Source organism: Podarcis pityusensis, assembly GCF_964106645.2.
Source record: "Podarcis pityusensis genome assembly, chromosome: 9".
Lineage (NCBI taxonomy): Eukaryota > Metazoa > Chordata > Lepidosauria > Squamata > Lacertidae > Podarcis > Podarcis pityusensis.
Window position 1 is genome coordinate 46,645,227 of NC_138034.1, and position 25,959 is coordinate 46,671,185.

Below are 25,959 nucleotides of genomic sequence, written 5' to 3' on the forward strand. Positions count from 1 at the left end.
TGGGAGTCAAACGACTCCTGGAATGGATTAAGTTCAAGAACCAAGGTACCACTGTAGTGTGTTTATAGCCCTTACACTTGCTGAAAATAAATGTAACATTTGTGAAGGTGGGTATAGGTAGATTAAGGATGATAAATCATGCCAGTCAGCGCATAATAAGCCATTGTTTAGCTTCTGGATTCTTGTATACATATGAAAATCAGTGATGCCACACTGCTTATGTAGTTGTTTCCTTTTGGGATTCAACACAAAAGGGGTTATATGAGAATTGGCTTTCCTCTTTAAATAACACGTTTCAATTTTTTAAAAGATACATCATCTCTGTTGGATGGGGCAGGAAGATCAGTATTTTCCTAGTAAGTATAAATTAATGTTAAGTTTAGTTGCTCCACTATAAGATGTTGGGAAGGCCAAAAATGGGAAATTTTAAGTGTTCCACAATGAACTCAGTAAGAAATTGGAAGTCCAGAATAACTATACCAGCATTGTGCACCGAAAGAGGACAGGCATCTAATATGGAGAATGACTTGTTCAGGATAATGGACATCTGTCTGAGCAGGTTTCTGGAATTTTTTTTGTCCAATCAGTTCATAGAGCTTTTCCTTACAGCCAATGACTTCTTTGAGTAGTAGGAACAGTTCCCATTCCCTCTTAATACTGCAGACATGAACAGAAAGTGTGGTGTCTATATGTGCATAAGTATGATTGGTTTATTGAAGGCTATTAGTAATGACAACTACATGTTCAAAGGCAGAATGCTTCTAACAAATGCCAGGGAGCACAACTGGGAGTGGGGTGTTTCCTTCAAGATATCCCATGTAGGCTTCCTCAAAGCATCTGATGGGTCACTGGAGGAAGTTTTGGGGAATGATTGTAGCTCAGGGACAGGGCACAGTCTTTATGTGCAGAAAGTCTTAGGTTCAGTCACCAAGTAGGGTTGGGAAACACTTCGGCCTGAAACCAAGGTGAGCTACTGCCACAATACACATCTGGTTGGATTGATGGTGTGGCTTGGTATTTCCTATGCTCATTTCTAGTATGATGACAGATTATATGGACCTTTGGTCTGACCCAGTTGGCTGTTATTATGTTTCTAATCTCTATTATATGGCTCCCCCCCCCAAATCAGAATTGTCTTGCGTCAACAGCTGATCCTGCCTACCCCATGGATGTAAATGAAAGGCAAAGTTGTCTGACAATATTTTTCAGTTTCTATAGCTTCAGCATTGCCTTTTTCTAGAAATATGAGTAGTACCAGTAGCACTGCTTTGACATACATTATTAACCTATGTTTAAGTAAAAAAAAATATTTTGTTTATCCATAAAAGAATTATGAATCTCTGGAACCAAAGATGGAACTGAAAAAAATTTAATTTCAGGATATTGATGATGAAGTCGTTGAAGGATCATACCCACAACTGGACTGGATTAGAAGTATGGTAAGACATTAACTTGCAGTGAGAAATGGTAGTTAAACATGAATAAAAATTGAAAAGATTTCTATATGCATTTGCTAAGAGCAGGGCAGGGCCACCCAAATGTTGCTGAACTACAACATCTGTTATCCCTGCCTATTAGCCATGCTGGATGGGACTGATGAGACTTGGGAGACCAATAACATCTGGAGAGCCAGAGATTCTCTACTCTTAGTTTAGAGCATAAGATACACCCCATGTGTGCTTGATAGGGCAATGACGGCATGATAATGACCACTTTGCCATTGCACCATGCAGGAACAGGGCCACAAGGACGATATTTTATGTGTAGCTTCGTGTCCTCCACATTTCTTGGCCACTTCTAGTTTTGATGGTGAAGTTCTCATATGGAATCTGGTATCAGGACATCTCTGCATCCGTCTTCATGCTGTAGACAGAGCAGCAAGGGAAGGAGAAACAGGTGAGCAGGATTAGACCTTTTGCTGTGCTAAAATAAACGCTTAAAAGAACTCACAAGGTGTGGTGAGAGAAGTGAAAAACAAAGAATGTACAGTGTCAGTAATGAAAATGTTTTAAAAATGGATTTCTTGTCTGTGCCACCACAAATGGTAAAAAAAAGGATCTGTGGTAACTGGAGTAAATTGCACGGTGGGCTACAACCACTGCACAAACCTAGCTGACCAGGCAATAACCACTTGGAAGACATTTAAATATTATTCTGTGTGACAGCCACAGTATGTGCAAATTCCAGCCCCCATTGCTGTTGCTACATATTTTAAAGGGGAAAGTGGCTATGTTGATACACACAGGGGTTTTTTTTATCTGGGTCTCCATTTCCAAGCGCAAAATGTTGAGTTAAAAGAACTTAGACTCCCAAGTCATTTGGTGTGTTTTCAAATCACAAGATGAACCAAGTAGATTGAGGAAGCTGTGAGCAAATTTTACTATGTGACAAGGTGCTACACCTTTACTTGACGTACGGCAACATCCTCCCACACAAAACAATTAAAGCCACTCTCCAAGGAGTGGTAATCATATGCACAGGTGGCCTCCATCTGCCTCCACTACTGACACCAGTCTCCCTGCCTGCTTCCATAGTTGGTAATGTGCACCATCTCAAGCCTGGACTGAGAGGGCTTCATGTGAGAGTTTATTGTGGGAGCGCAGAGTCCACACAATGGAAATATCACCCAATTGCCTGCCTCTGTGTACCTGCAGGTATATGTACCTGTGCCATCAATTGCGGATAACACCTCATGCATCCGATGAAGTAGCCTGTTGCCCACAAGAATGTATGCTGTAATAAATTTGCTAGTTTTGATGGTGCCACAAGACTGTGTGAGAGAGGAAGTGTCTTGTGGAGTCTCCCACTGTACCTGGGCGAGCTGGGCTTGGCTTTATAGATTACAACACTGAAATGCATTGCTGACAAATACCCTGTGCTGGTGTGAGATTGTGGAAATACTTTGTGCTGGATTGTGCTGGAAATGCTTTCATGGTTCATTTTGTCCCCTCCCAGAGGATTTAACCACCAATAAAATCATTTTCCTCTTATCAAGGCTGGAAAAGAAGAAAACAGCTGCAATGTTAGTGGCTAGTGGACCTAGAGGTAAAGACAAAAGTAAAATAAATAAAAAAGTAAAGAGTGTGGGGCTGGGGTTCAGAGGCCTGCATATGCTCAGATCCCATATTCTTTTCACGGCTCCAGGTGCTTACCAAAAACCTGCTCACAGATTGGGGAACCTTTCAAAATGGCTGCCAATGCAGTGCAAGGGCTGCAGTCCAAAGGGTGTTTCAGGGCCAGGCTAGGCAGGACACCATTCATACAACCATCAATTGTGTGAAAGGTTATTTGGGAGGCTGGGGGCTTGCATTCGTGCTGCATTCCTCACACCATACATTTAAATAACATTGTTTCCCCACCCCCCGAAATCTGGGAACTGCAGTTTACTCCTCACAGAGCTATAATTTCCAGCACCCATAACAAACTACAGTTCCTGGGATTCTTTAGGAGAAACAAAGCGTTTTAAATGTTGGTGTGGATGTGATCCGAATATTGTCATTGGGAGAAAAAAAAAACTCCCATTGCAGCCATTAGAGCTTTCCTCCCAATCCAAATATCAGGCAAGCAAGGCAGGGAGGTGGGTGGGAACACCCCGATGGCACCTGAGGCTGTCATAAGTTGCAGCACTTGTGACTTTGATGGTGCAGCACCGTGGCCAAGAGACTGAGCTACGAATCAGATGGAGCCCCCAGTCCAAAGTTCACCTCTGCCATTAACTCAATGGCTTTAGGTAAGAGTCTCTTCCTCTCTCCTTCAGTACCCCACCATTTGCAGTATGGGAGAGAATAATCCTGACTTACTTTACATGGTTACTGTAAGGATGACAATTAGCTAATGCACAGGAAGCACTTCGAAGCACCTGAAAGTGATACCCAAATACAAAATATTATTAAGAGGATGTTGTTCAACCATTGACACCATGTTATCAAAACATGGCAATGCCGCTTAAGATTAGTGCTGTTGAAAGAAGCACTCATATCAAACAGACATTTTAGCAAGAGAGATCCTTTCTTAAGAAATTCAACTCAATTTTTTTCCCTGCATATTGAGAAGAGTCTTTAGAAATGTTTAAATGACTTGCATCAGTACCTAGATTTGTGGGAGGATGTTACTCTGTAGAAGCTTTCTGAAACTGTCTTAGTATAGAACCCATTGTGTGACCATTGTAGGGTGAGAATGAACATTTCAGTACAGAGAAAAAAACCAGAGGTTTCAGAGTTTCTAACAGAAAGCCAACACTCCCCACCCCACCTCCAACCGCAGGGCAGACTTCTTCTACTTTAAGGGGGGAACACAAAAAAATCTCATTTTCATCTATGTGATACTGTTATTGATACTGTGATTGCTGTTATTTCCCAGGTTATATTGCATTCTGGAATATATATGGCCGTGGGAGCCTTTTTGCTTATTTCTCTAGTGTAAGTGCTGCTCATTTTCTGGAAAAATGTTTTACATGTTACTAATTTCCATTTGTAAGGCCTCTGTATGTTTTTATTAGTGCTGTGAGATTCCTAACAGTTTGGAAACAAACAAAATAAGAACTAGATCTTTAAATAATTCATAAGTGGAAGTGGCACACATTCATTTAGGTTGCAATCCTAAACACCAGGGCTGGGTAGGTAGTAGTCCTCCAGATGTTGCTAGATCACAACTCCCATCTTTGCAGACCACTGTCCATGCTGGAGTCCAGTAACATCTGGAATGTCATAGGTTCCCTATCCCTGCTAGCTACACTTACTGGGGGAGTAAGCCCCGTTGCATGCAGTAGGATCGACTTCTGAGTAAATATGCATAGGATTGCTCTGTGCATTAGGGCTTTGCCTGTATCCTCTTCTGACTTTTCATATGATGGTAGTCTAAGCATCAAGGTGAACCCAGAGACAGTGCTAGCCCAGGGCATTTTGCGATCAGAGACAAAGGACAAGATGCCACCCTGCTGCTTCCACATACAGAAGCTAGCTAGACTGAGAGCTGAATCTCGGTGGTATCCCTCTCTGAGGGCAACAGGTTACTTTAGGAGATACAGAGTGTGGGGCATGCACAACCCTATCCCCTCCAACAACCCTGTTTGCATAACAGAAAACCATGGATTGGTATTACATTAGAATCAACCCAGTATGTAACATAATGTGCAATCAAAATAAAGAGTAAACAATATCCTATTGATAGCTGGGCTGGATCCATGCATTTCACATGTTTGCTTGGCTTAAGGACAACCTTAAAACGTAGGCACTTCTTGCCTGCGTGTGCCGAAATTGCACTTAAAATCTCACCACATGCACCAACTGAAATGCAAAACTAATCATTCACCAAAAGTGACACAAGTAACGAAGTGCTCCTTAGGGTACAAGGAAGCTTCAATCCAACACACCCTTCTAGGCAGGGCTGGGAGTGAGTTCCATTGAATTCGGTTGAATTTATTTCTGAGAACATCATCACAGAATTATGCTGTTAGTCCTCCCTCTTGAGAGTAAAAATAAAATAATGCATCGCTTAAAAAGGACATTTCCGCCACAACTTTAGTATTGAAGCTTCTGCAATCCAGCTTATTTATTTATTTATCTATCTATCTATCTATCTATCTATCTATCTATCTATCTATCTATCCTTGCTTGCAGTCAAAAGAGAGATCCACAGTCAGTGACATGGCAGTTGATGACAAGGACTTCCTCTTGTGTGCAGGAGACCAGCTGGGCTTTCTCTATATCTGGAACATTGCAGAATATGCCATTAATGGCCCAGAAGCCAAGCCACCAGTTTGTAAGAGAAACATTTTTATTCAAAACCCAAATGTTTCATATTTGCTCCCAAGTGTACAGTATGTCCTTACCTTAGTCTCCCCTCCTCCTTCTTTTCAAATAGTACTTCACAGCTGGAACACTCACAACTGCAGCATAACCTGGTAAGACACGCTGAGAAACACAAGGCCCCTGCGGAAAGATTAGGAGCTGGCAAATCCATTGGGGACAAGCTCCCTTTACATACGTCTTAGGCCCCCTTCTCATGGTGCACTGGTGTGGCAGGAGGAACTGCTGCAGTGTAGCTCTTTTGCCTGCATTGTCTGCTTGGGTAAGAAAGCACAGACCCTGTAGAAGAGCAGTGGGGAGCTGGATTCAGCCAGTGGATTGGGTGCTTATCTCCCCCCCCCCCCATCCCCGTGGGCCAACTTTGAAAGGCACACAACATCACAACAACATTTGAAAGGCACATGACACCACAATGTCATTAGGTGACTGTTTTTCCCTAGCACCATGCAGGGTGCCTTGCAAGCCACAACAATCAGCACTGTGCTTTGCAAGTCCCGAGCATCAGCTAGTTGTCTGCGCTGGCAAAGTACTGTGTATGGCACTATGTACCGGGCTTTGTACAACCCCCCTTTTGGCTTAACTGCGTCTTTATTTGCCCCACACGTGACATCATATATGATGTCGGTTGTTGGGCATGTGGGTATGGCTTGGCATTGAGGAGTTCTACGAGTATTGCCATTCTAGCTGTGGAAAAAACTTGAGAAACAAGATGTTTAAGAGAGTAAGGAAATTCCGCAGCAGTGCCTATTTTCAGAGCAGTTGTCAATATAACAAACTAAACCCATTTTCTTTTTCCAATGGAGTAGCATCAGCCTTATGAATGAGCACCAGCTTCTCCTCACTACTTCTTTAGACTATAATGCAAAGTTGTGGAGCCTAAAAGGGGAATATATAGGTAAGATTTAATTTTAGATGGAAATACATATACATTATTACACACCACTCCAATCACCCAGCAGTGTGAGATTCCAGGCGCTTATCCAGGGTTCATGTTTCCTTTTGGTAATGAGGTACAGTGGACGCTGTGGTTTCTTTGATATATGGTTTATTTACACATATATACAACTTAAGCCTACAGTGGAGGGGTTCACAGCATCAACAACCCAAGAGAGTATTGTTTCCTCCATAGCAGCAGCCTTGAATTCAAACAGAAATCAAACATCGTGCTCTGTCTTTCTGCTTTTCTTCTCGGTCACAACACAACCAAACTCAACTCTAAACTCTAGCTTTTGGCGTTCTATCTGTGAGTTGAGGGAGGGGCCCTACCTATTTGCTGTATTGCACAGAGCCCCCTTAATCCTATGTTCTCTTAATGGCCCATCACCCAGGCAACTACCTCATCACAAAGCTAGCCTGGCTTACATTTTAACACTTGTTGGACCCAGGAATAAGGTGGTGTTGCACGCACAAACTGATAACTATACACACACACTGCATGATCTGTCTGCAACCCACATACCCCGATCCTGTTTTTGCCACATCAAACTTTCTCTGATTGCATCTGGAACGGAACCATCACCACTGCATCATCACGGAGCAGAAGTCTATCAATTGCTACTAACCATGATGGCTACTGCTTCTCCTCCACGGTTGAGGCAGTAATGCTTTTGCACACGTCGCTGGAAAGCATAGGGCTGGAAATTGCTCTTGTGCTCGGGTCTGGCTTGCAGGTCTCCCACAGGCATGCTCATAGGTGTCCACTATGCGAACAGGATGCTGGTCTAGGTGGGCCATTGGCCTGATCTTGCAAGCTCTTGTTATGTTCTTATGTGGTTGTTCATTCCCTAGGACTGTAACAGTGGTTTGGGTTTTTTGAAAGCTTTATTTTGGGTTGTATCCAATCAAGTTATTCAGTTAGCAGGTCTTCCACCTGCACAATGGGACTTCTTCTTCCTTTACTCTCCTGTTGTCCTCCCAAATCTGTCCTGTGGTTTTCTCCAACCCTTTGGAGCAGATTGGTTGGGGGAGGCAGGGAGCAGAAATTTCATTGCGCAGGCAGATGTTTTTATCTAACAGGGCAACTTGGTTGGATATAGTCCTTTGTCTACATGCAAGTAAAAATTGAATATATGCATAACAGAGAAGATTCTGAGGTAGTCAAGTATAGCATTTTAAAGTACCGTATTTTTTGCACCATAACACTCACTTTTTTCCTCCTAGAAAGTAAGGGGAAATGTCTGTGCGTGTTATGGAGGGAATGCCTATGGGTGGCGGGGGGGGGGGGGATCTGCTGCAGTCGTGAGCAGAAGATCCATGGTTCCCCTTCCTTCCCTCCTCTGTGGCTCGCTTTGAAACACCAAAGCGGGAGAAGAGCCGCTGCCGGGGATGAGTGGGGAGGAGGGAGAAAAGCAGAGCCTGCTTGCTTTAAAGGAGCAAAGTGGGAGAGGAGAGGAGCCTTCTCCCCTTATACCCCTCTTCTGCATTATTAGCAGCATCCTTCTCCACATACCCCACACGTGCTCCTTGTCCCTTGAGTGCTTTTCCTTCCCTCCCCACTTAAAATGTGGTTACAAAGCATGGATCCACATGGATCCTCAGGATTTTTGCATTGGGCTACTCCAAACTGTCAGATCACATGTCTGTGGCCACAGCATGAACCACAAAAATCATACATCCACTGTTTCATTTAGAATATTTTTTTTCTTGTTTTCCTCCTCTAAAAACTACGTCCATGTTATGGTCGGGTGCGTGTTATAGAGCGAAAAATACGGTAACTTTACTTTTTTTTTAAAAAAGGTACATTTGGTCAAAGAGAACCATGGAACATAAAAGAGAAGTCATCATGGGGACTATCAGAATCCAACCCGAGTTCAGAAACTACCTCTGACTCTTTTGGACAAGATTCTACAAGAACCTTTGACACACTGAAGAAATCCAAGATGGATGCTGAGGTAGGAATATTATCATCACTGGGCAGTATTTGAGTTTTATTTAGAGCAGACACATTGAAATTAATGAGCATGACTAAGCTAGGTCCATTAATTTCGAAAGGTCCACTATGATTAAAAATTAAGGTAGCTGAGTATCTCCCATTGTCTTGTCTTTTCATTAGCATTTGGCTTCATTGCCAACTAGCTCCTGTCCCCAAACCAGGTATATTATATTCCTGATAAGGATAACATTGCATGTATCTGATGAAGTGGCCTGCAGCCCATGAAATACTCAACAGTATACCCCCCATCCCCAAGCTCAATAGCTCTTGAGATGTGAAACTACATAGCTTTTTCAATCTGGGCAGATCTGCAATTTTTGTAAGTCTCTGATAAGTATAATGAAAAATATGAAGAATCAGAAAATGGGATAAAATTTAATGTAGTGTTCATTGAGTACTGTATTGGTCCTCTGCCTTCTTCTCAGCTCTTTTTATGGAAATGAATGCTTTATGCCTGCTTGACACGTGGAGGGACTGGAAAACAGCATAATTTTCAGAATATATATATATATTTAAAAACTATTATGTTGGCTTATCCTGGTTTTGCTACTTTTTTTGCCTGCTCCAGCAGCTTCTAGTTCTTTGTAACAAAATAAAAATAAAAAGTAAATTTGATTTGAAATTGTCTAAAAAACCCTGTTCTTTTAATATACCAAACATAATGGCTAAACACATTATACACAATACTTTGTTAGTTTCGGAACAAAAAAATAACATTTGATCTGTAATATATGTTTTATAGAAAGTAATTTACTACCTTGCAACCATTTTATTACCCTTTCTCAGTCCTACTGCTACTATCACCCTTTGCTTCGAAGCTAAAATTATACTGCACAATTGTGTCACCAACTCACCCCACAAGCTCTTTCTTCCTTCTGGGAAAGCCTTGTAATTATAGTTGCTGTTTCACCAAAAACCTTTATTTTCTGGGAAATCATTGCCCCCTGTGTACTTTGAGGGCACTTCTCTGCCCAGCCTAAATGATTGGTATGTTATCCCATAGATGATTTGGGACACTTGCACTTCAAAGATGGTAACAGATGATGAACTTGCTGAAGAACTGAAGCAAAGGCAGATAGACAGACTACACAGGTGTGTACAACTTGGATTTAAATCCTCTTTATTCACCGACAACATACTGGCCCATACTAGGTTAACTTAACAGATATGCGAGTCTTGCATGGCGTAATAGAATGCTGCACTTTATAAAAGACACAGGACAACTGAAAATTAAATTTTGTTGACAGATGAGTCCATACTCAAGTGCGCAGTCTGTGTGTTTGATACAGTAGCAACATGTATTTCAAAAAACTGCTTTTTGCATCTACCATTCCCTTTGTGTGCCTTGTTAGTAGTTTCCCAGAAATTATTGGAAGTGATCTGCAGACTCCTAGCTATCCATATAATCTATTCTCTCCCCATTCCCTCACCTAATTTCCCAAATTTAAGGAAGAAGTCTTAATTTTGTATCATTTGGAAAAGTATCCTTACAACTACTAGCCAGAAAGAAACCAGCACACCATTTACCTTTCAGATCAAAGCAGTTCCAGTGGAAACCTATTCAACATGACGCAAACCGAATGAATTCTTATCGCTCTCTTCCACTGTGTGAGTTAGCCGACACACAACTTGCCTTCCACAAACCAAATCTAGCAGCAGAACTTGACGACCCATTTCAGTTGGAAATTTAACAGCTTCTTGGACAGGCTGCAGGGCAGAGGCAGCCTTTAAGCAACCAAGCAACTTTTCTCAAATGTATGATGTGTAAAAAGCAAGCAGAATTTATAAAGTGTGCTGATGTGGTTTTTTCTGACCAAAGAACTTTGATGGCTGTTAAGAGATCAGTCCTCTTCGTGGACATTAATCCCATTGGTTAGGACAATTATTGTATTACAGTAGCAGATTAAGCTGAAACTAGTGACAATAAAAAAGTCTCAGGGGAACATCACTTCTGGTTCAAGAAGTAGATTTAAATATTTATTATAAATTTTTACACACAATCTCTGGTAAATTAGTGTTGCCACTTGGAAATCAACTGACATATTCATCCATTTGTGCATGATGTCACTATGAAGGATTCCATCCCTTTACATATAAACACTTTGCATACTTAAACACTGCTATAAGGTTATTCAAGCTGAACACACTCCTGTCCCATGGAGACACATTTACATAAGAAAACACTTGCTAAATATAAAATGTCTGTAGAACCCTGGCCATGGCAGCTGATTGACTTTAGCTTCAGCTTGTTATGGTGAACTGATTTCCCCAATTCACACCTTCATTTTTCTGTATCTTGAGGTACATTTATGAGAAAACTAAATGGAGTCACTTTGCAGCTTACAAGAATTGTACCATTTTGCTATTCACAAGTTTATCCTAACAAAATAGCAAATGGTGGTTTTTTTAATTGGACAATGCAATTTAGCAAGCTTCTGTCCTCCTCGTACATACTAATTTAATATATTCACAGGAACCCATTCCAAATTCCAAACTATGGAAATGAATTTGAAATTGCAAAGATCATTCTTCATATGATTTTACACTTCTGACTTGAACTTGCTAGCTGGCAGCCTTGGGTATTCTAACTGCTGTTTAAAGTAGCTCTTCTGAAGCAAGGCTGGAAATAAAACAGTCTTGTTTTGGAACCTTAGGTATCTCTGTGTGTGTATTGTGTCTGTGTGCAAGAAAGGAAGATAGCAGGAAAGTTTCCACTTATACAGAAAGGTAACTCAAAAAACGACAACATTTGTCTGTAGGATAACAGCTCTGTAGAGAAGCTTGTACTGCGAATTATGGCCTATTAATCTGCTGATTTTTGTAAGATACCTACTTAAATTAAGTAGCAATTAGGAATTAAAATGGAGCGGGGGTTTAGATGAAAAAATTGTGGGAAATTGCAGTCAAACATAATATGCATGATTGCTAGTTACTGCATGAATGGGTTAAGAAAATAGAGCTGTATTCCCAGACTTGGCTATGTCACACACCCTCTTCTCTGATGTGCTAGGAAGCGAAGCCTTCTCTTCCTGTTCTCTCTCTGATCAAGGAGCAAGCTTAGAGCACGAGTTTGAAGTTTTCATTCTGTACATTCTGTCTTCTCCTTGCTGCTGCTTGGATAAATGAATGAATCTGACTTTTTTGTAAGTAAAGCTTTTTAAACTAACAGTGTGTGGTTTGTTCATTGCCAGAGGGGTAAAAAGAAAGGAGTGATGTATGCAACTAAATGGGTTATGAAAAGGGTTTAATAGCCTATATTCCCATGCTATAGTGTTGCTTGACTTTTGTGAGTTTAAACTCTGCTACTGGAGGCTCTCTCCTGCTGGAGAGTTCATTCAGCCCTGCATTTTGAATCCAGGCACCCAGCCGATTCTTTTATTCATAGCCCCCCAAGGATTCATACCCCCCCCCCAAATTAGTATCAAGGCCTGCATTCCAACTCAGTTAAATAAATACCTATAATTAAATTGTAGCCAATTTAAAATTACACCAAATTTAAGTGAGAAACTAGCTGCTTAAATCAGGCATAGGCAAACTCCGGCCCTCCAGATGTTTGGGACTACAACTCCCATCATCCTTGATTTAAATGGTGGGTTCCATTTTTTTGAGGTAAGGGCCATGGAAGATGAAGGAATAACCAGTTAACATGAGCAGGCATCAATGCAGAAGGACATGACATATGGAGTGAAATTATAATTCCTGATGATTCTAAACAGGTTCAAGAAAATAATCTGATGCATTCCAGTAAAACTGGCCAAGACTTATGGGCTACTGTTTTATAGACAAGTGTGGGTGGGTGGCATGACTATGAATAATGAATCTATAAAACTATAATTACTGGTGCTAGGTGGAGATGAAAATAGGAGCTGAACAAAAGCAGGCAGTGTACCACTAATTTGCTGTTGTGAGATAAGAGATAACTCATGCATATAAACAACTGGGGGAGTAAAACAAAGTTGCTAATTAATTTTTTCCCCATCACTCATGTTCAATATCATCCACAACCAGAAGTGGGCAGAAAGTAGACAGGAGGAAAAAAAGCAGACTATGCAAAACTGCTCAGTCTGCCTTCCTGATATTCACTAAGCACTTTGCTCATGTGTTTTTCATTCTCAGTAGCATGCAAATACCCCATCCCAGACACATTTAACTACACTAACATACTGATAAATCTACTGGAGTCACAATGAACCACAGGAACATGATGGGGAAGAAATTCATCTCAGACACAAGGCACTATCCTCTATTAAGCCTAAACTGGAGAGGCCAAATCCATTCTTAAATAATGTTTTAAGAAGATACTTAGCTCTACTGGTTATGTGATACTGTGCCTCATGAGTTCTAGCACCAGTTGACATACCATTGTGACTTAGGGTACATACTGTATCAATCAGTCCATGGTCTAGTATATTAACTCGTAAAATGTACTTTAAAATTACTCAAAATGGTAAACGTAAGCCAAACGTATGAACAGTGCTTTCGTTACATATAGTCTGCAACTAAGAAATAATGTTCACTCAGAAACAGAAAGGTGTATAAAGCTAAACCCATGCCGTAAAATGTAAACAGATGCATTGAAAAATCTAGCATTTCTATCCCAAAAAGAAAGAGTCCACGTTCACAAAGAGGCTTTACATATATATCACACTTTAATAGGCTGATTTTGATTTAGCAGCTTCCCCTGCAAAGCACTCAAGCTACTTTGAAGATAAAGTGTGGAAAAGTGTGGAAAACCCCTGGGAGGCCAGCTTAGAAACTTTTTGAATGAATTCTGGGCAAACTCCATATGCCTACACTGCTAGATTACTATTAATACAAACAAGGTTCCATCTTTGTACCATTTCATTAAGGGAATATTTTTCTGCAACAAATCAAGGGATAAAGAACAATTGCAAAAGTGTACAACCTCCTTTCTCATCTGAGCAACATTTCCTTAAATAATTTGGTGGGAACCATGCTTCATCCCTGAAGATATGAGCAGGGGGTTTCTAATGCTGTAACAGACCTTTCTTTTCTGCCATACTTTTCCACATCAATATTCTAGCTTGGACATTTTATACACAGCTCTCTGTAACCAATAATCACTTTAGTATCCAGAATTCATTTGTTTAGAGTAAGTCATTACGAAGTCAGCGTGACGTACCAGAAGCTGAATTCAGAATATGCTTGAATATGCACATGAAAAGTTTACCTCACACTGAAGCTGCTGGAAGTCAAAGGAATGGTCTCATCCCATGAATGCCTGTGCTAAATTGACTGCAAGGACATCACTAGTTCCACATATAAGAGAAAAATACAGGTCAAAAGAATGTAGCAAAATTGCATAATCCATTATCCTAGGTATTGGTCATAAAAACAGTAATTGGCTGCTTATCTGTGATTTGACTTCCTTTGGGTTATCTATCAAACACTGTAAAATTGGGTTATGCTCCACTGGTATCATAAGACAGACTTATGGAGGGGCAAATAGGAGAAAGTGACTCCTAATCCCTCCCAATAAAGCAGGCTTCCAAGTATCTACCAGTGTACAAAGCCTAACACAATAATAAGTTTAATTCTTCCCTTCACATTTTTTAAAAAAACAAGCATTTTATCTAGCTGGCAGACTGGCATAAAACGGGGTAAGCACTAAGTTTTCTGCAAGCATCTCTTGGCAAGGAGGTAGGAAATCCACCACAGACCCAAGCTCAAGAAAGGATCCTGATCCATGGAAGACTGAATACTGAATGACCCCCGTCTTCTTCTCCCACCCAATCCCGTTTATTATTCAATAACAATGTCTTGAAAGATAGAATCCACAATTGCCCCTAAATGTTGAGTAATTTCAACTGGCTTCTTCCAGTTGACAAGGAATTCCACTTGCATGAGCTCTTGTTATCGGGGACAAAGAGAAAACATCTGCACCACTCATTATTAAGATGGCAGTAGATGAATTAGTTTGCTGAGGCATCTGAAAGGGGTGTGGTACACTTGGGTGCTAAAGCCTCCTCACTGTACTCAGTAAATCTTAAGAGTGTTTAAAACAAGCAAACAAAACCCCCTTTCCTTGCATTGTTCTGGTACTTCTAAACAGACCAGATGAAGATCTCTGTTATTCACCATCCTGTTTCACAGCCATCCCAAAATCAACCTATTGGTGTGAAAGTTGCAGAAAGGAGTGTACAAGAAAGCTAGGATTCCACATGTCCAACCTCATGGTCCCAAGGGAAGATCAGAAAATGGCTTAAGCAGCAACATAGCCTTCTTTCTACCCTGAAGAAAGATGGATAAAAGCCTGAAAAATGAAGTCCAGTACAGGAATGTCTGGTAAAGTCAACCGAAGTCAAAGCCTCAGAAAAAACCTGTCAAATCCTGGACAGAGAATTTTGATAGCATTCCAAAAGGGCCTCTTTTTTGTGAAGTCTGCCTATCATCCTGCAATCACTTCGGATTAGTACCACAGAAACCCTAGAGAATGCTAAAACATTTAGTAACATTATGGAGATATTGTACATTGCACAACTAAAAGAAATTCTGCCTACAATATTCACTAATCTGTTAAAATCTGAGATGTGGAGAAAAATACAAAACAGAGTGGAGAACCTTCCTGCATGGAACCTGGTGCACAAAAAACTGTAAGAAATGACTGAATAACTTGAAAAATACTGTAATAGAACTTGCATAGTAGTTGTGGAAAAAGAGAAGCAAAACTCTGCTAATGTGACAAAGGCAACATTTAAGCCAAAAACTGGGTTACTCATGAAGGATGTCTGTTCATTACGAGTTCTTTTGACCCCAATTTGCTCATATTTCAAGGTAGTTGATTTATTATCTCCTTTGATTAATTTTTAGGCTTAAAACTGTAATAGTAGAATCAAGTTTAAAGCAATGCAAATTTGGAACATTAGTTGCATGAATGTATCTTTGGGCTGAGTTTTTTATGGATGCCAAAGGATGCTTGGGACCATTGCTGACAGATTTTTGTTGTGACTTTTGTTGTGTTCCTTTTCTAAACACAGAAACAAAAATAGAAGATAATTTGGCCAAGAGAAATGGTAGAAGTATTTCAGTAAGGAACACTGACAGAGATCAATTACCAGTTAATGTGTGTGTATTTTCCACTTTTAATTCTGAGGAGGACATATTTAAAGAACATGCATAGGCAGCATTCAAAATTAAGCTAAATTAGCAAGTCTGGAGGTAATTAAGAGAAATGAAAACATGAGTGAGTCCCCAGTTATGGCCTTCAAACTTTCACTAACGTTTCATACTATTACAACTTTAAACAGTGTCCTCAGCATCAACACAGAATATGATATATAGGACTGTGTGTACACGGAGACCATGAGCTTTATTTTGAGTCATGTTGCTAAGGCTTATGACAAAGAATGCTGCTGGTATGAGCTCCTTTCAAGCCTTGGATGTTTTGTCTACAAGGTTCTTACAGTTTTCATGGTACATCAACAAGATTAACTAATTTGCCAGCTAACCTCTATTTTAATATTTAAATTAGAACAGTACAACAACTAGAAAAAGGTCAGTGCTTCAAGTGGCAATATTTAAGCCACATCAAATCCAATATCTTCCAAAATAAAGATGCAGAGATCTAGACTTCAGCATCAGTAGTGCAATACAGTGGCCTTTCCTGAATAAAGGAGCAGAGGCTTACCCACAATAAAAGCTTTAAATAAGGTAGATTGTTGTCATTTATATAGCAATTCTGCCTATTTGATATAAAATATATCGGGAAAGCTTAAACTGACTTTTACAATCTACATTCAACTAACGCTCCACATAAGCGGTATCATGGAATGAACAATGGGAATGCACTCAAATAGAAAAACACTTTCAAACCTACTGCAAAGAACAAAGGACAGAAAGTTGACTAACTGAACATCTGTAGTGTGAATCAGACATAAAAGAAAGATGGACCCTCTGATTACTTGCACTGTTTTTAATGGACTGAAAGAAATGCAAAACTTAGTCCACATCCATTTCTTCAGATGATTTAGGCTGCTGGCAACTGTCCTCTGATTTTGTGTCAGCACCACTCTGTCCATTCATTGGTCCATTGTGTTCACTAGATTTTGACTGATCTTCAGACAGTGGCTCTGCCTTGGGCTTAGGCTTGTAAATAATAGGGTTACATAAACTGTCCAGTTCCTGTTATTAAGATGAAGAGGGGAAAAATATGGTAAGTTGGCAAAAAATACGAATGTAATGGATTTCGATGTGGTATTTGGGAGGTATACCTGCGGGTAATTATTTCACTAAAGAGCTGCCCATGACTGAAAGATTCTGGTATTAAGCAACTGTTTACAAATCAGCTTGAAGAGCCTTCAGATATTGGAAACTGCTACAAATCTTGTTAGCTAAATTATTATCTGCTCCAATTGTTGAATCATCAAGCTTTCTGCAAAGTATGCTAAATGGCACACATAGGAAATTGCTTCTTGCTTATCTAGAGACAGAAATTATCCATTGCTAGTCAAAATCTGTTTACTGCTTTGCACATTTTCAATCAATCTAAATTGTTGCCAAATATCAGAACACAGGGTTTTCAAAACAGATATATGGTTTTACCTGCAATATACACAGGCATGCGCACAGACATACACAAAAACACCTATATACCCTTTATGCACATTTAGTGTAAGAAAAACAACAGATGCTCCTTCCATTGATGGAGTGAAACTTTAAGATCCAGGCCAAATCCTTCTGCATCAATCAGAGCTTTAGCTGATTTTTGGTGTCACCATACTGAGACACTGTGATTCAAAGCCCTGTGTCTACAGATGGGTGACATTATCAGTTATGGTAGATGGAGTTCACCGTGTACGGATGCTAAAGAGTAACTGTACTACTGATATCCTTTTTATTAACTTTAACAGAAATGTTTGTTATCCCCTTCTATTATTTGGAATATTCATTTATTTCTTGGTCTATCCATATTTATATTAATCCCATTTCATGCACAGAAATTTCACATTTACCTTAGATTTCGCTGTTATTTCTGCCACTTTCACAACAGGATCCTGGGTGAGACTCAGCCTGTTTTGTGCATTCATTTTTGAGTTCAACCAATTCATTGCTTCACTGGTATACTTTTCAACTTTTTCCATATCAACAGGATCAATGTGATCATATTTTTCATCCTAGAGGAGGAAAAAAATTGTTATTATTGATAAGTTATTTAAATTCAGAATTCAGAAAGGTAATGAATACATACGCTCATTTCTGAAGTCATTCCAGACTATTATTAAGGAAGCATAACTATGGTTATGTATGATGTGTGAACTGATAAATCATGATTTGCAATCAGCAAGCAAATCAGAAAAATCAGAATACCATATTCATGGGCCACATCCAATCTATGAGCCAGGAGTTCTGCATCTCTCCTCTATGCTACGGTCTTTTCCAAACAGAACAATTTTGCAAACTTGAGTAATTATATATTAAAAGGAACTCTTGGTTTGGAAATGCAATTTGTGAAAAGTCACTCCATCTTATTTACTGATGGACAAACAAAGCTTAGACATAAAATATATTATCAATTGTTACATACCACAGAAGAGATGTTTAATTGTGAATATAGTATGTTAAGGATATGAAAGAAAAAAAATCAAGACACTACAAGATAAAAAAGAAGACATATTTGTTTCTCTTTAAAGGAGACACATTTTACCCTCTTTCAAAATATTTTGTTGACAAATAATTTGTAGATTAGATAAGTTATACAGAAGTTCAATATAGTGCTATTAAAACTATCCTGTAAATCTTATGGACCTACCTTATTTTTGTATCCTTCTACAGCTTTCATAAGCAGCTGGAGTTTCTTTCCCAAATCATTTAATGCTTTAGGCCTCTCTTCATGTTCCATGTATCTATCATGAATAGGACCGCCAAATTTCTACAACAGAAGAAGCAGAAGTTGAGGTATTTAAAAAGTATTCCCTAAAAACTGGAGAAAGCATGAATAAAGGTAGCATATTTTTGGAACTATTAAGCAGAATTCCTTGTAAACCTACAGGAAAAAATAATGGCAATCTGGGGAAGCAAATGAACTAGTTACTTTGCTGGGGAAACAGAAAAGTGGCTCACATACCAGCATTAGCAAGCCTCTACTGTATTTAGAATCAAAGGGTTGAATCCAGAGTTGCAGAGCCAAGCTCTACAACCTGACTGCTCTTGTGGGTGGAAGGGGATATGCTATTTCCCTCCACAATCTGCTCCAGAGTTCAAGGCCCTCTCAAACAGCACAGGAGGTGCAAACCCCTCCCTACTGCTTGCAGGAGTGCCTAGTAGAGTGGGAGCCTCTGCTGGATCAGACTCACTTCTGTGAACAAGAGGCGGCTTTCTGTTCCTAGAACAGCAGGTCTGGAACCAATTCATGAAGTTAGAGACCATCAAATTCCAGCTAATGCTCGATACAAGAAATCCAGAGCTAGTATATCCCCAACTATAATTTCATCTTACCAACCTTGGTTTGGAAGTGTATGAGACAAATGCAGGGAAAATGAAATTAATCATCAACAAGTTGCTGTGACACACATTATCAGCACCACAGATGAGAAAGTCTTGCTCAGTGAGGGAGTAATACAAATCCTGCCTAGGTGAAGGCATAGCTGGACAGAACTTGAAAGGGGGCATTTTCTCTTGCTGCACTGAGATTATGGAACATCTTGCATTGTAAAGTGCAGCTGGTCCCCTCTCTCAATGTTTTTCACTGGTCCTTGAAGATAATTTTATTTTGGAAGGCTATTATTTTAGGAGCAAATGAAAACTCAGTTTCAATGTCATGGTAAACCATAAGCCACCTTATCAGAGCCACTCTGCTCCTTTCCTGGTGCAGGAGAAACAACCACTGGTTTAGCATTATGTCCACACTGGGAATCAAGGCTTGTTTCAGTCCAAGCAAATCATGATCTCTAGCCAAGGTTTTTTGGGGGCTGGTAGGGAGACTTGCAAATACCTATGTGCCTCTGGTCCCCTGGTTCTTCTTGCATCTTCTACCAGGAGTCACAACAAAAAACAGGCTGGGTGTAAGCCTCAACCCATGAAGGACTAACTACCTGATTGTTTTTTTAATTAATTTTAATTTTATAGTCAGTCACCATAAGGTACTTGGGTTGGCAGGAAGGTGTAATATATTTTTCTACAAGTGTACAGGTTGAAGGCTTAGTTTTTTTACTGGGAGGTATGCGAAAGAAAATGCTCAAAGTCCGTATGAAGCTATAGTACTTGCAACTACTCCATTTAATCAACTTTAATTAATGTTCTTGTGACATCTTGAATCTCTTGCTGTCTCTGGTCAAATTTCAGTGGCTTTAAGACAGCAAAGCTACTAGTCCACATATCTACGACATTCAATTATTACACTTCTTAAAATACAGGTCTTACTTTCATTTCCTGAAGTTTTTCCACATATACATGTTTTGGTTGGTCTTCTCCATCTTCATAAAGCCAGTTTTCTGTGTCCTCCAACATTAAAGTTATCTTTCTTGAATCCTAGAAAAAGCAGTACAAAAAGCCTTGCCATTTTGAATGAGTGAAAATAGAAGCTATCTGTGTAAGAATGCATTCAGCTACAAACACTGATATCCAATACTGACACTGTAACAATAATGTGTTATAGGAAATTCAGTTTTACAGAATTTTACAGAAAAGGGGGAAACAGTTCCAGCGCTTCACCTATAATGGTATTAAAAACTAAACTGGAATGCTAACTGGGTCCCATGCATTATGCTAAGGTATAGAAACAGCTAGTAGAAATTGAGTTTTGTTACAATTATTCCAAGGGCATCGTGTCCTTGCTTTACCCCTCATAATTTCTGCATAAACATTTAACTCAGCCACAGCCTGAATGACAGGACAAGGTAAAGCTAAGTAAATTAAGTCTAATGGTTAATTAGTCAAGCAATGCATGAAGGCTATAATTCCATTTAAGCTTCTCTCTGAAATACCCTGCTAATTTATTTTAGTGTTGCTGTAGTTAAAATGTAGTACATTTAAATCTATAGTCATGCAGAAAGCCAAACTAATTTATTTTTCGCCATTCCAATATATATATTCATCAAGTGATTTGTGACAAATGTAGCAATAGGAAATGCAGGAAAGTCAACAAAATGGGGGGGATGAAATTCTGAAGCTGTAGCTGAAATGCATATAGCTCAGAAACGATTTTAAATTGATAGGATTGAAAGTTAAAAGCACACCCATATATTTTGAGCTTGTATGTTATTATAAAAGAACTGGAAGCGAAAATGACATGTGGCTTTTCTCTAAAAATGAAAGATACGTTTATTGATTCTTTATTACTTCACACTTTCCCTCATATTTCAAAAAGGAACATTTATGTTTTAGGTAATATGCAAATGTATTTACACTGAATCAATACATCAAATTATCTTTCTTTTAACTAATTACTGTAGTCAACTAAAAAATCAGTTTCTGCTACTCTAAAGTATGCCATGTTAACTTTAGAATATGCTGTACAAATATTGAAAGTTATTCTCCAATAGTCCACTAAGTATTTGATCTGAAATATTTGATTGACGTTTCTTCCTAAAGCATACTTCGTATGACTTAAATGTTATATTCAAATTCAATGTTTTACCTGGAAATGATTATTAGAATATTTGTATATATTAATGTTTGTATATATTTTATGACATGATGTGATAATAGGAACTTCCCTTACATTACTTAGATTAGAATATAAGAAAAAACTGAAAGCAGTTAAAACAATAAACATACATGCTTCAGCATGCATAGGAATCTGGGTACGGTTCCTGTTAAAATTACAAATTTCATTTGTCTGCTATTTTATTCATTCAAGTTGCCCTGTTTGATTAGCATTGTGTATATTCATTATGTTACTACTTTTATGCAAAATGGATTTCTCAAAACATAAAGTCTTGTAACAGTGGGAATTTTTAATATTCTAATATAATATAACTCCAAAATCAATTTTAAGAATTAACTAATGGGACCAGTTTAAACATTACAATCCTGTATTAGAACTTCAAAAATGCAAGTAAAATGCTGATTTAGGGACCATTTGGATCCCTTCCAGTCGGGATTCAGGCCTCATCATGGGACTGAAACTGCCTTGGTCACACTGGTTGATGATCTCCGGCGGGCTAGGGACAAAGGTGAGAGCTGTTTCCTAGTTCTGCTGGATCTCTCAGCGGCGTTTGATACCATCGACCATAACATCCTTCTGGACCGTCTTGAGGGGCTGGGAGCTGGGGGCACTGTCATACAGTGATTCCGCTCTTTCCTCCTGGGCCGTGTTCAGAAAGTGGTGGTGGGGGATGAGTGTTCAGACCCCTGGGCTCTCACTTGTGGGGTGCCTCAGGGTTCTGTCCTCTCCCCCATGCTTTTCAACATTTACATGCAGCCACTGGGAGAGATCATCAGGAGGTTTGGGCTGGGTGTTCATCACTATGCGGATGATACCCAGCTCTACCTCTCTTTTAAATCAGAACCAGTGAAGGCGGTGAAGGTCCTGTGTGAGTGTCTGGAGGCGGTTGGAGGATGGATGGCGGCTAACAGATTGAGGTTGAATCCTGACAAGACAGAAGTACTGTTTTTGGGGGACAGGAGGCGGGCAGGTGTGGAGGATTCCCTGGTCCTGAATGGGGTAACTGTGCCCCTGAAGGACCAGGTGCGCAGCCTGGGAGTCATTTTGGACTCACAGCTGTCCATGGAGGCACAGGTCAAATCTGTATCCAGGGCAGCCGTTTACCAGCTCCATCTGGTACGTAGGCTGAGACCCTATCTGCCTGCAGACTGTCTCGCCAGAGTGGTGCATTCTCTGGTTATCTCCCGCTTGGACTACTGCAATGCGCTCTACGTGGGGCTACCTTTGAAGGTGACTCGGAAACTACAACTAATCCAGAATGCAGCAGCTAGACTGGTGACTGGGAGCGGCCACCGAGACCATATAACACCGGTCTTGAAAGACCTACATTGGCTCCCAGTACGTTTCCGAGCACAATTCAAAGTGTTGGTGCTGACCTTTAAAGCCCTAAACGGCCTCGGTCCAGTATATCTGAAGGAGCATCTCCACCCCCATCGTTCTGCCTGGACACTGAGGTCCAGCTCCGAGGGCCTTCTGGCGGTTCCCTCACTGCGAGAGGCCAAGTTACAGGGAACCAGGCAGAGGGCCTTCTCGGTAGTGGCGCCCGCCCTGTGGAACACCCTCCCATCAGATGTCAAAGCGATAAACAACTACCTGACATTCAGAAGACATCTGAAGGCAGCCAATGTTCAGGGAAGTTTTTAATATGTGACATTTTAGTGTATTTTTCATCTTTGTTGGAAGCCGCCCAGAGTGGCTGGGGAAACCCAGCCAGATGGGCAGGGTACAAATAATAAATTATTATTATTATTATTATTATTATTATTATTATTATTATTTAAAGAGGTGAAGGCAAAGATCTTCAAGAGCTCTGCAAGACCTATGCCAGACTAATCGCCAGAACTCTCCAATGTGACAAAGACTTATGCCTTCAAAAACTTTTCATTTTGTTATATGTGCTGTTTAATGAAAATACAGTAGGGTGAATTCAATGCTATAGTGCAGCTGTGATTTAAGGCACACTGCACTTTTCCGACATCAGCTACCCTCCTTTTCTTTCAGTATGATTTGCCAATTAAACAGATTCCTCATGTTATAAATACACAATGATTCTTACATCTTCAGTGATGAATTTTTCATAGACACCACAGAGCTTGTCTCTTAGATCATACACATACTCTTCAACAGCATTTTTGGCATCATTTTTTTCCTTCTCCAGCTTGTCTTGCATTACCATCTTCCCCTGTAAGAAAATTTTAAGTCATTTAAAATCTTGACAAGTACAGAGATGTTATTTTTTTCAAATATGTTTTTGGGAATCTTCCACAACAAACCTCTTCAGACTCTGGAATCTGTTGAACTGAACCAACCACAGTGTCATGTACTCTAAACTTGGTAAACTTATGAATAATAATAAAAAAACAATATTCCATCACTTAACTGTAATAGATTTACTATTATAACTCAGTTTCTTCTAATTATTTTATTTAATCTAGAATTGAGACATCTGCTGTACAGACATGGAATAACTCTGTATCCTTACCTCATTTTCAATGTAGCAGTTAATAACGTCCTGTCCCACCTGTCTGTATAGGTTAACCTGGATAGGTAGATCAATACTCTTGATCTTTGCTTTAGTTTTGCCAGACTGAGCTGTGTCAATCTTGTCTCCTGAAGCAGTCTGCAGAATTACACATTGAAATATATGTCAACATTCAGAATATTTGAACCCAGTGTACAAAAATGTGTCATATAAAGATTTGACGAAATACAATTTTAAGATGAAAGATCCACAGAAGGATAATATTACTGTTTAGCATCTGCGGATGCTGCAGGATTTTTTGGATGACACTTAAGTCAAGCAAGGAAGCTAGTTCAAGCAATGCTTAAATAGAAAATCCTCTTAGAAGCGCTTTAGATTAACAACCAAAGAAGAGCTACTGCATCAGTTTCTACTGAGGGTGTGTAAGGCTATCTTAATTCTCTGTGTCACAGGATGCACTTGAAGCCCATTAGCGCATGAATGAGTGTTTAATGCCTAGATAGCAAAACTCATGGCTATATTTAAGTAAGTTATTGCGGACTGATCACACAATAGTACAAGGGTATTTCCCCATCAACTTCTTAGCAGTTTTGGACAAGAGCCATTCCTATTCTAAGATTTGAGGTCCTCAAACTTATCTTTGCTATTTCATACTGACCTTTCCTTCACAGCTTATATGATCAACTTCCTCATCGCCTTGATTATGCTGCTCATGTTGGTTCTTGTGATTGCCATCATCTTGATCAACCTGCATTTTAGCCTATAAAAAAGAAAAGTTTTACCTCCACACTAAACTTTACAGGAAGGTGTACTCTAGTCATCTACATAGCAGCTTTGTGCAATCAGACAAGATGTATCAGTAAAAAAAGCACTTTACTTAACTAGTGCTTGTTTACTTGAAGCACATAACTGTTACTCTTAGCATAATGTTTAAGGCTTCTCAAGCCTTGTTTCCTTCAACATGATAAAGGCAAGGAAAACATATTCTAGATCATGAAATTCTAAATGGTGGCAATTAGATTACTCCCACAATACTGGAAAACAAATGAAAGACGACAAGAGGATGGAGTTGATTAACCCCAAATGAAGACAAAACTTTTCAGAACTATGGGTCCTGAATCCTTTCATATTCTATTAGATTCTGGTCGTTGCTCAGTGGGGTTTAACACACTAACTAGCAGGGCCACCACTGCATCCGCATTGCTGGATGTGACAGAAGAAGGGGACAGGTGGATCTCTGTATAAATCTTGAGATGATGAGGCAATCTGGTCTGGATTGAGCCTGATGCAGCCACGTGACAGGAGTGGAACCAGCCTGGAAACCAATGAATCCTAGGCCAACTCAGTCCCCTCCCATTTCAGGGCTTTCTGCTGGTTTCTGCCTGGCCATTTGGCACCTTCACCCAATCCAACTTCTTTCTCCTCTCCAAGGCCAGTGTAAAGAGGTTTAAACTGCTCTGCCAAATGCCTATCTATCTTATAAATACAACATTAGTGACAGTTTAGAAGTAATCTGATTTTTTTGACATACACTGTCACAATATATCAAAGAAGCCCAAAAATATAATATAGAAAAAAACAGCATTGCAACTAGGGACTTCCTCTAGCTTACAAAAATAAAAAGCTGAGTAGAAAAATGGGAAGATTTAAACTCAGCTATAGTGGTAAGCAGGAGTACGGCAAGAAACAGATGGTGGAAAGAACCTACGGTATAGGCCCCAAACCTAGCAAACTAATACAACAAGGAGTCACAGAGGGATACAGAAGCATAAGAACTCAGGGATAGCAGAGCATTCATCCTGTATATGAGATTTCAGTAAATAAGAAATTTAGGCAAGTATTTTTATACCGTTTACTAGTTTTGAGTGTCTACACTGGCACCAATAGCATGCTTCATTTAATAATTAGTTTTGAAGCAGTTAACCAACCACTAGATGAGAAGTAATTTTTGCTAAAGATATTGAATTATCTTATAGAATATTAAGATGTAAATATCACAATATTAAAACCAAGACTGGTAGTATTTTAATTCCGAAATGCATAGCTATTGCCAAGTACTTAAGAACTTCCTTTTCTGAAAAGATTTCTTTCATTTATGTCCCACTTTTCTCAG

At 39.6% G+C, this 25,959-nt stretch overlaps 2 protein-coding genes across 5 annotated transcripts in view; one reads left to right on the plus strand and one right to left on the minus strand.

Moving 5' to 3' along the window:
- LOC308485819 (cilia- and flagella-associated protein 337-like) overlaps positions 1 to 16,178 on the plus strand; it is a 33,754-nt gene extending 17,576 nt beyond the window's left edge. The window contains exons 16-26 of one of the 4 annotated variants that reach the window (XM_081021934.1): positions 311 to 356; positions 1,380 to 1,439; positions 1,734 to 1,896; positions 2,956 to 3,045; positions 4,360 to 4,418; positions 5,619 to 5,760; positions 5,863 to 5,902; positions 6,611 to 6,702; positions 8,544 to 8,698; positions 9,743 to 9,831; positions 10,274 to 16,178. In XM_081021934.1, coding sequence (XP_080878060.1) covers positions 311 to 356; positions 1,380 to 1,439; positions 1,734 to 1,896; positions 2,956 to 3,045; positions 4,360 to 4,418; positions 5,619 to 5,760; positions 5,863 to 5,902; positions 6,611 to 6,702; positions 8,544 to 8,698; positions 9,743 to 9,831; positions 10,274 to 10,430 — 1,093 coding nt within the window. In that variant the 3' untranslated portion in view covers positions 10,431 to 16,178. The remainder of the gene's footprint in view (positions 1 to 310; positions 357 to 1,379; positions 1,440 to 1,733; positions 1,897 to 2,955; positions 3,046 to 4,359; positions 4,419 to 5,618; positions 5,761 to 5,862; positions 5,903 to 6,610; positions 6,703 to 8,543; positions 8,699 to 9,742; positions 9,832 to 10,273) is intronic. The other 3 variants (XM_081021935.1, XM_081021936.1, XM_081021937.1) reach the window with 3 other exon arrangements.
- Positions 16,179 to 16,657: 479 nt separating this feature from the next.
- Positions 16,658 to 25,959, minus strand: part of HSPA4L (heat shock protein family A (Hsp70) member 4 like) — a 28,181-nt gene continuing 18,879 nt past the window's right edge. Inside the window, exons 13-19 of the mRNA XM_081021938.1 lie at positions 24,505 to 24,606; positions 23,847 to 23,984; positions 23,421 to 23,546; positions 20,119 to 20,226; positions 18,509 to 18,628; positions 17,712 to 17,873; positions 16,658 to 16,881 (exon numbers count right to left, since the gene is read on the minus strand). Of these exons, the coding sequence (XP_080878064.1) occupies positions 16,699 to 16,881; positions 17,712 to 17,873; positions 18,509 to 18,628; positions 20,119 to 20,226; positions 23,421 to 23,546; positions 23,847 to 23,984; positions 24,505 to 24,606 (939 nt within the window). The 3' untranslated portion in view covers positions 16,658 to 16,698. The remainder of the gene's footprint in view (positions 16,882 to 17,711; positions 17,874 to 18,508; positions 18,629 to 20,118; positions 20,227 to 23,420; positions 23,547 to 23,846; positions 23,985 to 24,504; positions 24,607 to 25,959) is intronic.